At 34.9% G+C, this 16,978-nt stretch overlaps 1 protein-coding gene across 1 annotated transcript; it reads left to right on the top strand.

The window, feature by feature from the left end:
- The first annotated feature begins 1,837 nt into the window (after window positions 1-1,837).
- On the top strand, window positions 1,838-16,734 carry LOC120087300 (RAD3-like DNA-binding helicase protein). Its single transcript, XM_039044251.2, has 24 exons — window positions 1,838-2,165; window positions 3,085-3,341; window positions 3,935-4,083; window positions 4,642-4,723; window positions 4,848-4,995; window positions 5,181-5,337; window positions 5,628-5,911; window positions 6,031-6,076; window positions 7,119-7,260; window positions 7,353-7,507; window positions 8,851-8,942; window positions 9,022-9,120; window positions 9,236-9,304; window positions 10,406-10,492; window positions 11,177-11,236; window positions 11,357-11,472; window positions 12,165-12,222; window positions 12,291-12,375; window positions 12,783-12,869; window positions 13,236-13,303; window positions 13,391-13,999; window positions 14,668-14,813; window positions 15,211-15,284; window positions 16,029-16,734. Exons 1-23 carry the CDS (start codon window positions 2,064-2,066, stop codon window positions 15,275-15,277), a joined length of 3,165 nt encoding a protein of 1,054 aa, XP_038900179.1. The 5' UTR covers window positions 1,838-2,063; the 3' UTR covers window positions 15,278-15,284; window positions 16,029-16,734.
- Window positions 16,735-16,978: the final 244 nt, after the last annotated feature.

Here is a 16,978-nt window from a genome sequence, read left to right as displayed (position 1 = left end):
GAATGTACATGTGGTAATTCTATCACAATGAATTGGAAAGATCTGCTTCCGCTCGATAGGTACTCTTGAATAAGAGTTCCTTCACCATGCCCCTCAAATGCTAAGGTATGCCGTTGGATTTTTTTTTTCAGTCTTACTCTTACTAGATAGAATCTAAAGAGGAGATGTATCCAGATTGATATATGGTGTGGTTTTTGTAGGTTGCATATGGAAACTTCAACTCATATGTTCTATAAGTGTTCGGTTATAGGGATGTATGCCCTGCAAATATATATATTATATGTGATTACAGGATGACGTAGGGGTAATAAAGACCCCGAGTGTTGAATTACGGAGAAATGCTGTGTATAGGAAATTAGCAAAAATAGTATAATTGCAAGGCAATTTTGGGAGGCACATAACAAATTATTATTTTCACAGGCTCTCGGCTGATTTTGATTCCATCAGTTAATTGTAGATAAGCAAGCACATGCACAAGCACCTGAACGCTCGTGCAAATGGCAATGGAAAGAGAGCCGTGAGGGTTCTAGATTCCAACCTTTTACCTGAACCTGCATGTTGTTTCCTTTATCCGATATTTTATTGGAAGCTTAATTATGATGTCGCCTGGAATCATACCAGTCATTATGGGGGACTTGAATAGGTAGCTTAGTTCTACATGAGACATGTTCATCTTGTCGGTATACCTCACCTTCCAACTGTACGGAGGTCAAATTCCTCGAGGCTTCAGCAATATGTGTTGGTCTTGATGAGACTATATCTTTTAACCTATGATACAATCTTATTGAATTTGACTGTTTGGACGTGGGTAATCTGCTAAGTGGGTATGTTGTTGACCTGACTGAAGTATTCTTTATTTGTGAGATTAAGGCCATGGTGCGGGTTTTGAATGATATTTCCATTTGTCACATTTGTTGTTCTCAAAATGTTCTAGGCTTTATGGAGCACGTCTTTTGCAAGAAAGGCCTTGGAAGATAGAGTTTCATCTACAGCTTTCGTCCATTACCTTAGAGTAGTTTTCTTTACTAGTATATCATGATGTAATTTGTTAGTTTGTTTGTTTGTTATATTTCTTCAAAAGAAGAAAAGAACGTAGATATATTATACTCCATGAATGTAATTTAGAAGACTAATATATGTCATGTCCACATTTATGCTACACGTGCATGTGAAGATTCGATGGTAGTATTTACATGGATAAATATGTGAAGCCAACAATTCCAAAACATTTTTTTAACTCAATAATTGTGAATTGTGGGGCATATTATTCACCAAACTAACATGTAGATCAACGCTAAATACAACATAGAAGTTTATACGAACTACATTGGAATTTAAATAGAGACATTAAATTTATTCCTCAGGCAAAGACGTGATATTAAATTTCCCTCGATTTATTGATATTTCTATCAATATTATTCACATTTGAATGAATTTGACAACACTTCTATTATCTCTATAAAGAACCATGAAACACAAAGAAACAAACTGTAACTATTTTTAATAACGTTAAGATTGACAGTATAAGTTCATACCAATTGAGTTTATCACGCTCATATTGGCATTATTTATCTACTAAATTATGTTCGAATTGAATCTTGATTTTGAATATTATTTTATTTGAGTTTATTTTTTTTAGTATAATAAAGATGAGATACTCGAACCATAAATCTTTTGATTGATATTAGTTATGATATGCTAGTTGAGCTACGTATCTTAAGCTATAGAAATTATATTTAACAACAATTTGTTGGATTAAATCAATTACCTCCCAACTACCAAATAAAAAAAAAAAAAATCAAAATCAAAATCCGTTGCCCCGCTCTCTAGTTCAACTGCACACGGTCACTTCCCTTCAGCCGTTCGACTAAAACTACGTCGTTTCGGGTCTGTACATTCACACAGGCCAATTTGGCGGGAAAGAGTGATGGGAAGGAGTCGATGAACAAACTTTTCTAGGTCATCGTATTCACAACTCGAGTAAAGAAGATCAACATAAAAAATTTTCGGCAAATTCCACCGATATTTCTCTGCAATTTCAAGAGAAAAAACAAAGGAAAGGAATGCCGAGATACAAAATCAGAGGCATCGATGTCGACTTCCCGTTTGATGCATACGATTGCCAGCTCGTTTACATGGAAAAAGTCATTCAATCTCTCCAGGAAGTAAGATTTCACATACTACTGTCTTACAGTCTCATTGATATTTCTCCGTAAAATGCTCATGGGGTGTTTCTTGATCACTTCTCTGCTCCAGTTACAGTGAACTTATAAGCAAATGAATAAAATACTTGAGAATTTTGTTGTTATTGGTGTCTAGAATTTGGCGTTTTCATTGTTACGTTGCTATGTATTCTATCATGGATGGTATCTAGGACATGAGAAAATTGTAGCATTTGATAACTTTCAACGGTGTACTGAACGGATTTTCTTTGATCAATTCAACCCAAACGATTTTCAGTGATATATGAAAAAGCTATCTAAGCGGTCCCATAAAATCAATGGAATTCCAAATATCTTCCAAATCTCTCATAACTTATTTAGTTGTCCATCATCCACTCCTTCGGCTTATGCATTTCGGATCTGGTAGTTTTTCACTCTGCTGCCTTCTTGAATTATTGTGGAAAGCAGCAAACTCATTTCATAACTAGCAAGTAATGAAGTCTGGCATGTTTTACAAGGCTGATCACTATGTAAGCCGGCGGTGGAAAAAACTTGAGGATTTTCCTTTCCTTTGCCTTCACGAGGGCTGCAACATGTATCTGGAAGTCAGTGGGCCTGTACTGCACTATCTGGGTTTTTTTTAATTCATAGTCAGCTACTTGTGTTCTGATATTTGTTTGGGTCAAGACATGAACATGGACAGCCTTAGAGACCAGATATTTTTTGTTTGATGAATTACATTCATATCTTCTGTCTGAATGATTAGTTTTGAAACTCACATGGCAGAATATTTATTGCTATGTCTAATTACTAGTGCCCAGTCGTTCTTTAGTTACTGAATATAAGTGGCATTTTAAAGGTACCTCCTATATAAAGGGTTTTAATCATTGAAGATACTCCTGATCGAATTATTATGTGACAGAAATGTAATGCACTTTTAGAGAGTCCCACTGGAACTGGGAAAACACTTTGCCTACTCTGTGCTACATTGGCATGGAGGAAGAGCCTGGGTAATTTTTCTTCTGGCCGGAGTGTATCGAACAGCCAAAATATCGAGGGTGATCTGAATGTTTCGTCATCACAGTCTACTTCAACTAAACATCCAACCATCGTGTACACGACCCGCACTCACAGCCAACTCCGGCAAGTTATTCAAGAGTTGAAGAAAACCTCTTACAGGTTAAAGTTCATTCCCATTGCCATATTAAGGAAGTGTGATCTATTTATTATTCCTGTTAAAGGATAGTTTAGCTTAATTTTTCAGTGACATTTTATTTTGTTTGCAACCTCTTTCAATAGTTTAGCTTATTATTCCTATTTATTATAGTGCACATGTCCAACTTAGGGCAATTTTTATATGAAGTTGACCACAAGCTGCTCTTAATTACTTGCCAAGCAATATCTCTGGTGACTGACTTCTTGCCTAGCCTAATGATCGGAGTTTATACATATGGAGCGAGGAGATGGATATTGGAGGGTTTGACATATTTGTTATGGATTCACATTTTGCCAAATCGAGTATAACTTAGCAGTAATTGACACACACTTCTTCCTTTGAGGTTGGAGGTTCAAATATCCATGCCCCACTTCTTGTACTAAAAAAAATTATGAGCTCACATTTTGGTCATGAAAGTTTGTGGATTTCGGGAGATTTTATCGTTCTTTTATTCATATTAGTTTTCTAAGAGGAAAGCTATCTATATCGGTGAAAAATTGTTTCTCAGTGTTTTCTGAATGATTTTTGAAAATGCTTAAAATTTGAATACATGCAGGCCAAAAATGGTAGTTTTAGGATCTCGAGAACAATTATGCATTCACGAAGAAGTGAGTTTACTCCGTGGGAGAACACAAAACAATGCCTGTCGATCACTTTGTCGAAAACGTGGAAAACGTCATTGCAACCATTTTACACGTGTTTCTGGTTATTCTCTCTTGATCTATTGCACCTGCATTGCCTACTTTGTACTTTGTCCACCCAGAAACAATTAAACTTATTGGAATTCTCATGGCATCTAACTTTCCTAGGGTTCAGAGAACTAGTATGAGGGGATTCACGATGATCTTAAAAAAAAAAACAAAAACAAAAAGATCAGGTTGGACACTTACAGTGTAAAACATCTTTGGTAAAAGGTCTGTTTTATCCTAGTCAAAGAAAATACAATGAAGAAAATAGGATATGACTTGTCAAATTCAGGTTATAGTTACTGATTATTTGGAATCAAAATCATGATTTTCTGGTAAAAAAAATCAATAGCTATTTTATGCTATATGCTACTTTTTGAGAATAAAAAGTTGTGCATCTGGAATTGCATAGGTTTTGAAAATATCCTCTTTCTCATAGTGTTGACACCAAGAATATTTGAAATATTACTTTCCAAACTTCTTGAATGTTTCTTACATCACCAGGTATTTGCTATCCATAATAATTTTAACAATGGGAAGAAACTTATTATATACATACTTTAATTGTTTGTTGTAGGCTACATGAAGGATAATCCACACCTTGGAGACGAACCTATTGACATTGAAGATCTGGTCAATATTGGAAAGAGTTTTGGGCCGTAGGTCCTTTTTCATCTAATATGATTTTGCTTTCATGCCTGTCTGTTAAGTTATACCAGAGTTGGTTGGGTGAAATTGCTAATGGGGTTTGTTTGATGCTATATGGTTGCATTTTTCTTTTAGATGTCCTTATTATGTAACGCGGGAGCTTCACAAAGCTGTTGATATAATGTTTGCTCCATATAACTATCTCATTGATCGCGGATATAGAAAATCTCTTGTGCTTGAGTGGAAAAACAGTGTACTCATATTTGACGAAGCTCACAACTTAGTAAGCGGCTTTTAACTTCAGAACAGCAATACTATGTTCTTATATATATAGTTTTGTTTGTTTTTGTACTATTCTTTATATATCACTATGTCCAAGCCTTATTGAGATTACACATCGTGTGTTTGTTCCATGTATGCTGGAGGAATGTATCATTAGCCACTGACGCAGTATAAATTGTTTTGCAGGAAAGCATATGCGCAGATGCAGCCTCTTTTGATTTAACTTCTTGGCTTCTGACAGCTTGTATTTCTGAAGCCAAAAACTGTATTGATCTTTCCATAAAGAGAAGAGAAGAATCAAATGACAAATCAGGGAATCCAGATAATTTTGCTATACTTCGAGGTAACTTTGATTAGTAAGTGATAGCAATTTGTATAATTAAAGTGTTATTTGTTTTTATTATTTTTTATTTACATGTCTTATTGGTTTATTTTTTAAGCTATCTATTGCAATTGTAGAATAACTTCACGTTGACAATTGTTGTAACATCAATCCAGGTTGTTTAATCTGGCACAATCATGCTTTCAAACTGAACTTCTCATATGATATAATTGTTGATGATAGACTCTTGTATTGAACTCAGTGCCTCCTCCATTGAATTCTTAAAATCAGCTAATTTTAAAATCATGCAGCACTTCTCCTGAAGCTTGAGAAGGGAATATCTGAGATCCCTATTCAGTCCAAGGAATTAGGATTTACTAAGCCTGGACCTTACATCTACGAACTACTGGGAGAACTCAATATCACACACGAATCTGCTTCTAAGCTCAAAGACATTATCGAGGAAGCAGCTATACTTCTTGAAGAAGACAAGCAGCAGAAGATGCAGAATACAGGCTGTCGGCTGGAAAGCATTACAGATATCCTCGATATCATATTTAGAGAGAAGGGCAATGAACATGCAAAATTTTACCAAGTAAGATAGTATTTGCCAATATAGTTTACAGTGACCAAGACTGTCCTATCGAGCTCCTCCTAGTTAGCTCGTAGTACCTTGCTATTTTGGCAGCATCTTAGTTTGAACGTTTCATCTAGGTTCATGTGCAGGAGAATGAAGCAAGTGCTATGGATGGCCTAAAAGGTGCTTCTAATCTACATTTTTGATGTTTGGAGTTGAATTTCATCTTATATTTATTGTTCTTTTCAGAAACTTGTTATGCTCACACATAATTGTTTTCTTTTCTTTTTCTTTAATTAACTTAGCTTTAGTTCTCAGCAATAGTGTTAAGCTATATATTTAGGATATTATTTTTCTCCTTGATAATTATAATGACGGTGATTAGAAAAGAAAATGAAAACCAGAGAGTGATGACTTCCAATCATCTGTTTATTTGCTGATTAAGCAGTCCATTTTGTAAATGTTGGGCACATGATCTGTCTGAGTAGTAATTCTCTAGAGCAGTACTCAAAAAAAGAAAAAAAAAAAGGTAACTTTGTAGGACAGGCACAGACTTGTGTTTTTGAGGCCATAGGTGGATCACGTTCTTTTGCTGTTTCTTTAGAAGATCGTTGAAAGTTTGATGTTTATGTTTACTTAATGTATAGATCAGGTGAAGTGAATTAATTAACTGATGTATGTTAAGGTGCGGTATAGCCCTGTGATTTGGCAAGATAAAATCTTCGTGGATCCCATGAAACCAATTAAAAGAAGAGATAAACAATGGTGTAGTCTTGGGCACTCCACACTCATACCTTTCGATATGGCTGCAAACAAGCTAGCCTTTTTCCTCTCTATCCTTTATTCTTCAGTGTGAAAAAATTGGAAAATCTGTGGTATTTTCTTAATTTTAATGGCTTAAATAAAATGGACCCTTTTACTCCTTGCTTCAGCCATTTTCTTAGCTCAGTTCTTCAAGCTAGTAATTGTCTGGTTCTTGAGCCAGTGAACTAATCTCAATTCTTATGGTAGAGAATCAATTGGTCAGTTTCTTTTAACATTCTAACGTATGTATGCACTCATCAACAATATATTCTAGCTTATTTCATTTTACAGGTTTCAGTTCTAGCTTATATTTTTGTTTGATATCATAAGCAATTGTTACAGCCGAAAACAATATCTTCATTCGTTGGAATTTTGATCAAGACATTTGTGCCATTTTACATGTTTTTGTTTTATTTTTCAGGCAAGGCATCCAGGACACTCAGCTGGTGGTGTTTCAACCCTGGCATTGCCTTGGAAGCATTTCCCAAAAAGGAAGTCGGCTCTATTATATTGACTTCGGGCACTTTATCTCCCTTAGATTCATTTGTGCAGGAATTGAAACTGTTGGTCTCTTTGATTTAATTCTTTCTTGCGCACTTCAGTCAGCCAGTACTATTCTAAATGTTAATTCAGGGTATTTTGATGGTGAACCCAGAGATTTTCCTATCCGGTTGGAAAACCCTCATGTCATATCCTCAAATCAGATATGGGCTGGAGTTGTATCCGTTGGTCCATCGGGTTGTTCTTTCAACTCCTCTTACTGGAATCGTGAGTCTGAAGCATATAAGCTAGACCTTGGAAATGCTATTGGTATGTATAAGTTTTCTGCTTTTAGAGTTGATGTGAAAAATAATACTCCCCCATTCCACCCCCACTCATAACGAAGTTATACATAAGGGTTTAGAAAGTTCAAACCAAACTAGGTTACAAAACAACTCAGTATGTGAGAGGCGGCCTTTGAGAGAAGACTCCCTATAGAGAGCATAAAAACTATGGTACACTAGGACTCCTCCCGGTGTTGCTCAAGACCACTCCAAAAATTGCAAAGATAAAACTAGTCCACATGATTATAGCCCTTGTTTCAAAGGATGGCGCCCCAAAAATGGGCCAGTAGCACAGCCCTTCCTGGCCTGATTTGTTCCTTAAGAAAATGGGCCTGAAGCAAGAAGTTACACCATTTTGCAAAGTCAGATTCAATAAAAAGTTGTTCTTCATTGTTAGATATAATATTAACTAAATTTTCCATAACCCATGAGCTTAAGTTTTTGGATCAGTCAGTGACTTAACACGGTATCAGGCAGTTGGTCCAGGAGATCTTGAGTTCAAACCACTGCAATGTTATTTTCTCCCCAATTAATATCGATTTCCACTTGCTTCTACATATTTCAAGCCCACAAATGAAGAGTGTTAGATGGTATAATATTAAATTCACCTTCATTCATCGACTTAAGCTTTTGAGTCAATCGGTAATTTAACACTCATACACTGTTCTCTAAAAAGGTTAAAAAACTCTTTGGCATAAGAAACCCAAGGGGACACGTTAAATTTAACATTTCTTCAAATCTCATCTAGCTCCATCTAAGCATTTTGAAAAAGAATCTACTTTTGGCTCTACGAATTTGTGCAATCATCGCAAGCTTTATTGGACAAGAATTGCTGCCTACCACATAACTGCATGGTAGTTTCTCTTGTAAAAAATACTTTGTAATATTCTCAGTTGGCCTCCTGATCAATAGATTTTTTATAACCAGCATTACACATGACGATGTCTTTCAAATAGGGAAGCATCTGTGGTAGTTACCCCTTTTTTTTCTGGAGCAAGATATGAAGTTCTCAGTGAAATTCCAATGAATGAAGAACAATCTAGTTTCAACTGGAAGAGGATGCTCTACTTATCTTTCAGTCTCCTCATTACCAAACTTCTAACTCCAAGAATCACCAGTTTAATGTACGCAAGATTTCTAACTCTATACTACCAAGTATACTCGAGAGAATGTAGAGAGAGAGGAGTCTCATTCAACAATATGATTGTCAATCAGTTGTATGTATAATCTAGACATATATAACTGTTTTGCAAATGCTAAAATTCATCCTCAAACTGATTTTAGTCTATTGAGATTGTGCTGATGTAATTCCTGGATTCTTGGTCACAGTCAACTTCGCACGTATTGTTCCTGATGGTTTGCTTGTCTTCTTCCCATCATATTATTTTCTAGACCAGTGCATTGGTTGCTGGAAGAACCAGGTATTATATTGCATCAGAATAAACTACATACTATTCTGTTTGTTTTCTTTTGATGAAAATTTATGTCCATAATTTGTAGAGCCTTTCAAGCTCAACGACAATTTGGGAAAGAATTTGCAAGCATAAGAAGCCTGTTATAGAACCTAGGCAATCTTCATTATTTCCTTCGTCAATTGAGGTACATAACTTATTGGAAATGTTAAAAAAAGAAAAGGAAAAAAGAAGTAAGGAGCTTCAGTCATTGTGTGATGTTTTGTATCTGACCATGCTGTGGCTTGTTGGAATTGTGACAGGACTATATGTTCAAGCTCGAAGACACATCATCCTCTGGTGCAGTATTTTTTGCTGTTTGTCGTGGGAAGGTATGTCTTCTCTTCTTACTGAAACTAAAGTGCTCTGGGATGCCTTAGTATGCTATTTATTTCTTTGGTGACAATAGGTAAAATCTTTCTCATTCTTCTGGAGGGTAAGAAGCGGGCAGCATAAGGAGCAAAAACAGAGTCTTGCCTAAAAGGTGGATATATCATATATCCATTTAAGGATTTAAAAAGAAACACATGGATCTCAACCCCACCTGAAATCCCCATGCTGGCTGCAACAACGGTCAAAATTGGGGATAAAAATAAAAACTTGATTGGGATTGGAATTACATTCCTTGCCCCAACGTGATCCCCAAAACCTTGAAATTCTTTTAGTTAGTATTAATTTATTTGGTTAGAAAGAAATAGTAAGATTTGGTAGAATACTGAGAGATCTTGTAAACAGGTTGCAATGTAGCTTACTTAAATTATTCTCTAGATGCACATGACTATAGTCTATAGCTTCTCATGATTTTTTTAGTTTATGATTATTAGAAATTGTAGCCCCCTTTTGAAGTTTTTAGGCGAGTGCTCTGGTTGGGTTTGACGTGTTTGATTTGGCCACTCCTTGGTTATACTTTCATTTTTTTTATAATAAAAGAAGTTTTCATGGTTAAAAAAGCCCAAAAGGATAAGCTATTAAGCAGCACTCTGGAGATGAGTTCTCTAGTTATATGCTTTTGAGCATTCTGATGTATTGGAATGGGGATCGACTGAGATTTACATTTTAGAAGATTCTTCAAAGAGCAGAACGAGGAATTGACTAGTCTTGTGCATTGTCACCAATATAAAATCTGTGATATGGTTGGTTCTGTTGGTTTCCATAAATTGATTGATGAATATAGGTTAAATTACAAGTTTATGATGTTTGAATTTAATCTATAGTATATTACTAAATTTTAATTTTGTGTCTAATAGGTCTTATCGTGCATTGCTTTAACATTATTCACATTGAGCTAAGATACATTGCTTACTTCATGATACTTAATGCAGCTAACTAGTTTAAGATAATTTGTGTTATAATAATGCTGCAAAAGTTAATTAATTCTCCTATCATCATCATGTCAAAGTTGTGAATCATGGATGATTGTATCACCTCCACAGGTGAGTGAAGGACTAGATTTTGCTGATCATGCTGGAAGAGCTGTCATCATTACTGGCATGCCTTTTGCTTCAAGGAATGATCCAAAGGTATGTTTATCTACTTCCTACCTCATAGTCAATGAATGCCAGTCTGTACGATAGAATTGGAACTCAAGTTCTCGCTGAACTATTAATAGAGAATAGACCAACGATGTTAATTGTTTAATACAATTCATCATTTTAGATTCTCCATTGTTTTATCTGTAAGGTTTCTGTTAATTTCATGTTAGTCTCAAATTGCCTCATACTCTGGAACCATACATAAGTACACGTATAAGCTTTCATACCCTAAAATATATGCACAAGAGCTTTGAATTTCCTTGTAGTTATTGAGGAATATGTACTGTTTGCTATTGGGTTGAAGTATCCTATTTTTAGATTTAACATTGCAAGATTAGTGTTCACCTATCCTGTCATTAGTCATGTCAGTGCAGAAGGTAGTTGGCACTTTTTAGATGGCTCTAGATTGACTTGACTATGGTGTCCAACTGGTATACAAAACTAGTTCGTGAAATGGATCTCATCAGACCAAGTTCTCAATAGTTAGTTCCTTCTGTATGGTGTATAGGAAGAAACTTCCTTTCACTATGTAGTTTTTCCAACTTCCAAGTAAAATGCTTCCCAACTAATAAATAAGTCGCATATTGCATAAACCTTATATGTTGATCGATCTTGCTCTCCCTTGTCTATGTTCTTGAATTTAACTTTCAAATTTGGTGTTCTGTGTAATAGGTTCGCTTGAAGCGTGAGTATTTAGATCATCAGTCACTATCACAAAGGGGGAATTGTCAAGTAAAGTATTTTAGTACAACTACCGTTGTTGTTTTATTATTTATTCTTTTTTTTTTTTTCATTTTCTTTCCTTCTTTCTTTTGGTGGTGATCTTGTAATTGTGGGTTATTGATGCGGCAGATTATGACGGGAGAGGACTGGTACACCCAACAAGCATTGAGAGCTGTCAATCAGGCAGTTGGACGTGTGATACGTCACCGCCACGACTATGGAGCCATAATCTTTTGCGATGAGAGGTATTTCTCTTCTACTTTTTATCCTAAATTGACGAGATTAGTGGGATTGTTGAAGGTCTAAAGGAAATTATGTTGTACTCTTTTTCTGCTTGCTTTTATTGGTTCAAACTGTTGGCAATTTGCTTGATTAAATTTCTTATTTATTTACTTTTTTTTGGGTAAAAGAAACAAGTTCATTGATTATATCAAATTACAAAAGAAGGGGGAGACCCAAAAAAGTTATAAAAGACTTTTCCAATTGGAAAGGAGCATGGTAAAGCTAGATGGGAAAAAGGGGGGAACATTTATACCGAGTCACAAACGTATTAACTATAGCATAAAAAAAATCCATAGAGGAGGATTTCTTTATCTTAAAAAATTCTTCTATTTCTTCTATTATAAATGAGTGCTTTATGCCTAGTTGGCAGTTTCTTTATCATCCGGAATCATAAACATACGTGATTGTCAATACCTATGACTTATGAGCTTGAGATTTCATTTTCTTACTAGATATTTCTAGAAGTATACGGTCTAATTTATATTTGGAATACTAAAGGTCAGCAACTAGATGCTTGACATTATCATCACTTTTTTATTTGCCGTTTAATTATTTCTCAACTTTTCCTTCAAATCATACAATGCCATTTCACCTTTTACTCTTTGGTATACTCCAAAGAGTTATTGATTTTACAATTAAACTTTATCTTTTATAGGTTTGCCCATTCAAGTCGTCAGTCTCAAATATCAGTTTGGATACAACCTCATATCAAGGTAGAATTTCTTCTAAGAAATATATTTATTCACGGAACTTTCTTCATAACTCGTTTGTTCTAATGCAGTGTTACTCTAAATTCGGCGACGTTGTTTACACATTGACCCGATTCTTTCGAGATGACGTAAATAGGATATGTCCAAAACCTGAAGGCAAGTCTACTAAAGTATTAACACATCAGTCCTAGTCCTTAAATCTTAAGTGGTTGATTTTATCAATTCTTGGAACAATACTATATCGATCACCTTAGAACTTCTTTTACATAAAAATATGGTTGACGTCAATATAGCACCTCATTTTCGCTACATTTGATTTGTTTGACTTGTAAGGTAAATATATATATATATATATATATATATATATTTTTAATGATTTCTGTAATGTTTTTATCAGCTAGAAATTTTTATTTTATGCAAGTTCGCTAATGTCAAAATGGCTGATTATGCAATTTAGAATATCGATAAACTTTTAGTTAAAGTAAACATTGCTGGCTTACCTATATATAATTCACAATTTTAATATTATGCCTCCCTCGTACATTTTCTCCATTGTATTTCAGATCGTAGTGCAAAGTTCAAACACGAAGGAGTTGATATTACCAGGTTGGATGATATCCATTGTGCAGGATCTTCCACTTCGGTATTTGGTAATTTTTTATATCTGAACAATCACTTATATCACATGCTCACATGCAAACTTAGAGAGGTATTCAAAATTCTCTTATTGGATAAAAAAACATATGATCATTTTTCTGGTGGTCCCATGTTTAATATCTAAAACAACATTTTCAGTCTTATTTTGAACGAAGGCTTTGAAAATGACTTTGACTTGGTTGCCAATTTTTAGTAGAACTCAGAATTGCCATACTGCATCACGCATATGACTTTGGTTTTTATTTTTCCATTTGAGTTGTTTGCATAAGTGATCTTTATCCATATATTTATTTTGAGAAAAAGAAATGATAAATAATGAGATATTTATTTTGCTGCAAACAAAAAATTTCTGTTTACAGGAGATACTGGAGAAAAAAGAACTACAAAATCTCTTGGTGAGGTTCATCTGGAAAAACTTGTCTCTAAGGCAAGTCCCTCCCTCCCCCGTGTTAATACTATTTTTGGAATTGGTGAGCCTAATTTAACGGCTGTTTTATTGTGATTTTCACTGCAGAAGCCAGAGGGACGTGATTGTTTGGGGAAGCCTGTGTCTTCGCTGATTAACATTAAAGATGCTAGTCATTCCAACTACTGGAAAGATGTTCTTCCTGCCAATAGTCCATCTGTTACCTCTTTTAACTCTCTATCTTCCGCAATAAAAAGTTCAAATATTCTATCACATCGAGAAAAAAAAGTAGTATTGCTGGATAAGAAATCTTCTCAGTATCAGAGTCGTGAAGTTATTGATTTAACTGGCTTTTCTGGAATGGATGAACAACCAAACAAAGGATTGTTGGTAGGCTGTGCTGCAGAGAAGCGCAAGTTATTCAGTACTGAGCATGGTCCTGCAAAAGTTATGAGGAATTCTTTTGGGCCTTCTGGTGCTAGACCGTCCGAATCAAATGGCCTTCCCTTCAAAATATGTTCAGTGAAGTCTGAAGCTTCACCATCTGATAGCAGAGTCGTGCAAAATGATATTGTTTATTCAACATTGCTGCCCAGTAATTGTCACACAAAGCAGAAGATGGGTTCAGAGTCTGTCAAACAGAATGACAAGATTATTAAATGTGTTCCTGTTCATCCTGGGGACGAGGAAGCTAAAGGATCTGATTTTCTGAGTCAGGTAACTTGTTACAACAGAACTCTTTTTTTTTCCCCCTCCTGGATGGTATCAGGTAACTTGAATGTTCTGGAATTCCTCCCCTAGAGCCAAACTAATTTCAACTTTTCTTGATCTTCTTGTCGTTTTCGTATTGGGTTTAACTCATACCTACAGTTTTGGAGCCAACCCCCATCAGGGCTCTTTTCTTCTTTTTCAGCCTTCTGTTTATCAGTGTCATGCATCATCAACTCCAGAACCCACGATCAATCCTCAGATTTGTGAAAAACCGTTTAGGCACCTGAATTTGAACCCTTCAGGAAACTGAATCGATTGTTGGAGGCTGCTTTTCTTAAAGACCTAAAATGTTTAATGCTATCTTTCATTTCAATATGTTAAATATTTAGGTTAGAGCCTTCATTTATTTTCCTGTGCATTTTTTTTTTTGAAAAGTTTTATTGTGCATTTCTGCAAATCTTTTCCGATATATTGACATTACCGTCCTAGAGCAGTATTTCTTCTTGGGAAACTGATTTCTGATTTAGGCTTGCACTATGAACAAACGCCTTTTCCTTTGGGTTTTCTTAGAAATTTGTGATCGAATTCTTTTATCCGACCATAATTACGTCTTGTGCTGTTAAAGTATTCTTTTCTATGATATGATAACCTCAATATTCCAAGATGTCTTGCAGGTCAGAGAGAAACTTACTGCCAGAGAATACCAGGAATTTGTTGGGTTTATGAAAGCACTTAAGACCAAAGCAATGAATATAAGCCAAGTTTTGCAGTCCATCGTGAGAATATTTTCAGGACCTGATAGGCTATGTCTTCGTACAGGGTATATTCCTCTATCATCATGAGCAGTTTCTCTTCTGGTTAGAAAGCTGGTTTATTTGGTTGTCATATTTTTCTTACTCCAACTTTATTTATGAGATACTTATAGGCTACTACTTCAGAGCCTACGTTGTAGTCATAGTCAAAGTCTGTGTTCTGTCTTTTTCATGTCCATGTCACTTAAATTTCTAAGAATCATTTTTGTTTTATTCTAGATTTTATTGTGCTTCAACAAATCTCCGATTCTCTAACTTGGTTATAATTTGATTAGAAGTATCTTCATTTAGGCTCTTCAACTTCAAGTCCTCTTAGTATTCTGAGATATCACATTTTCCAGAGTCTGACATCTCATTTATTCATCATTTTTTTTTTCATTTGTTGCAATTTGTAAATATCAACAGCTTCAAGGATTATATCCCTGCAAAATACCATTTCTTGTACGAGCAGTTTCTTGGGACCAGCACGTGACGTTAAAGTAAGCATCTTTCTCCTGTGTGCTGTTGACTTCTATCTACCGGGATTTGAATTATGCAGTACTGATTCGTATCATAATAATTAGCGGAAATTAGCCCCCAGCATTATTAAGATGCCTTTGGCATAGAGCCGATGTAGATGTAAATATAAGAGAAAATCCCTTTAATCATTGCTGGTTTTATAATTAAAAAAAAATTATTGGAAGTAAGTTTATTGAAGAGTGGCTGCTCGAAGCTCTTTCAGCTTGGTGGTTGAAATATAAAGCTAGTATTTTATTGATATGCATGACTTCTTTGGTGGCGTATTTGGCTCGGAAAAAGTTATCTTTTTGTGGAAAAAAGGATCCGTTTGATAGTTTTTGCGACTATGATACCGTACATACTTCACGAAATCTTGTTGGAGTATCTTACACAAGGATTTCTTTTATCCACAGTTACAGCATTTTTTAAAATTAACCTTGACTCAAAGGTTTATTTGTCATAGTTTATTTGTCCATTTTTCAATTAAAGGCTGGTCTGAGAAAGAGAGATTAGTTGTCTTCTGGTTTGATGTCCAGATGATTGTGTTCAAATTCTATTCTTTCATTAGTATGTTCTATAAGATCATAATAATTGGATTCGCTGTTCAAGATAATGTATCACCATAATTGCATGCTCTATGCTTCTGTTTTTATTATTATATTCTCTTCAGATTTGGGATTCATAAATTACAAAGAATTGGGTTAAATAGTTTTTTTATCTTGCAGCGTAATGCTCGCCCATTGCACCAATTTGATAGCGATCGAAACAGAGCAATTCAAAGCTGGATTTGGTCCTTGTAGGAAAAAAAAAGTGAGTTTGTCGTAATCTTTATGTTGCGGTAAAATCCTGGCTGTTGAATTGCTGATGCCCAAAACTTCAGAGGCTTGATGCTTGAAAAACTTGCGACTGTAAGCACAGGGCTGGAGTTGTCTCAGTGTGAAGGTTCTCTAAAGCCCAGTTGCAATTTAGCATCGGGTATTTGAAACTCGGACTGGCTTTTGCCAAAATGCCCACTGTTGATGACTTGAAGCACATTATTGATAAAGATGGGCAGGAATATGAAGTCAGTCTCAGACTCTCAAGTAGTGACAGTTACCAATTGCCAGTATGTTCACCATCAAACTGATGCGAGAAAAGGAATAATCATAACCTTGTTATAATATATAGTTTCATCTTTTTCTTTTTTCCTTCTTTTTATTTACATTATTATTATTTTGTTTTTTTAGTACCATAAGAACTAAGAAGAATTAAGATATAGGTTCATTTTTTGATTAACATGAAAGCCATCTTGTAACGTTGTCATAATATTATTATTTATTAGCGTCTCTCATCTTCATGGTCATCTTGTGGTTCATAAGATCATCGTATCTTGTATTGGGACCTGGACCTCTAGGTTCTTTCACAAACAATAATAATATATTTTGGACTAAATCATAAATTTTGGTTTCTAGCTTATGAACAAGTATAGATTTCTTAACTTTTGAGAATGTATTATATTTCAGGATAATTTTTATTAATATGACCAGTAATTATTATGCTAATTTTCTTTTTAAAATTTACATCTTGTATTATTATTGCAACTTCTTACCATTCAATTATAGTTTAACTTTAAATGATAGAAAGATTAAGTGTTTCATGCCATTATCTCTCTCTATACATATAATATTTCATATTA

This window comes from Benincasa hispida, chromosome 9 (genome assembly GCF_027475165.1).
Source record: "Benincasa hispida cultivar pf3 chromosome 9, pf3_genome.v1.1, whole genome shotgun sequence".
NCBI classification, from domain to species: Eukaryota; Viridiplantae; Streptophyta; class Magnoliopsida; order Cucurbitales; family Cucurbitaceae; genus Benincasa; species Benincasa hispida.
Note: the sequence above shows the minus strand (reverse complement) of the source record. Positions and strands in the feature narration are given on the sequence as shown.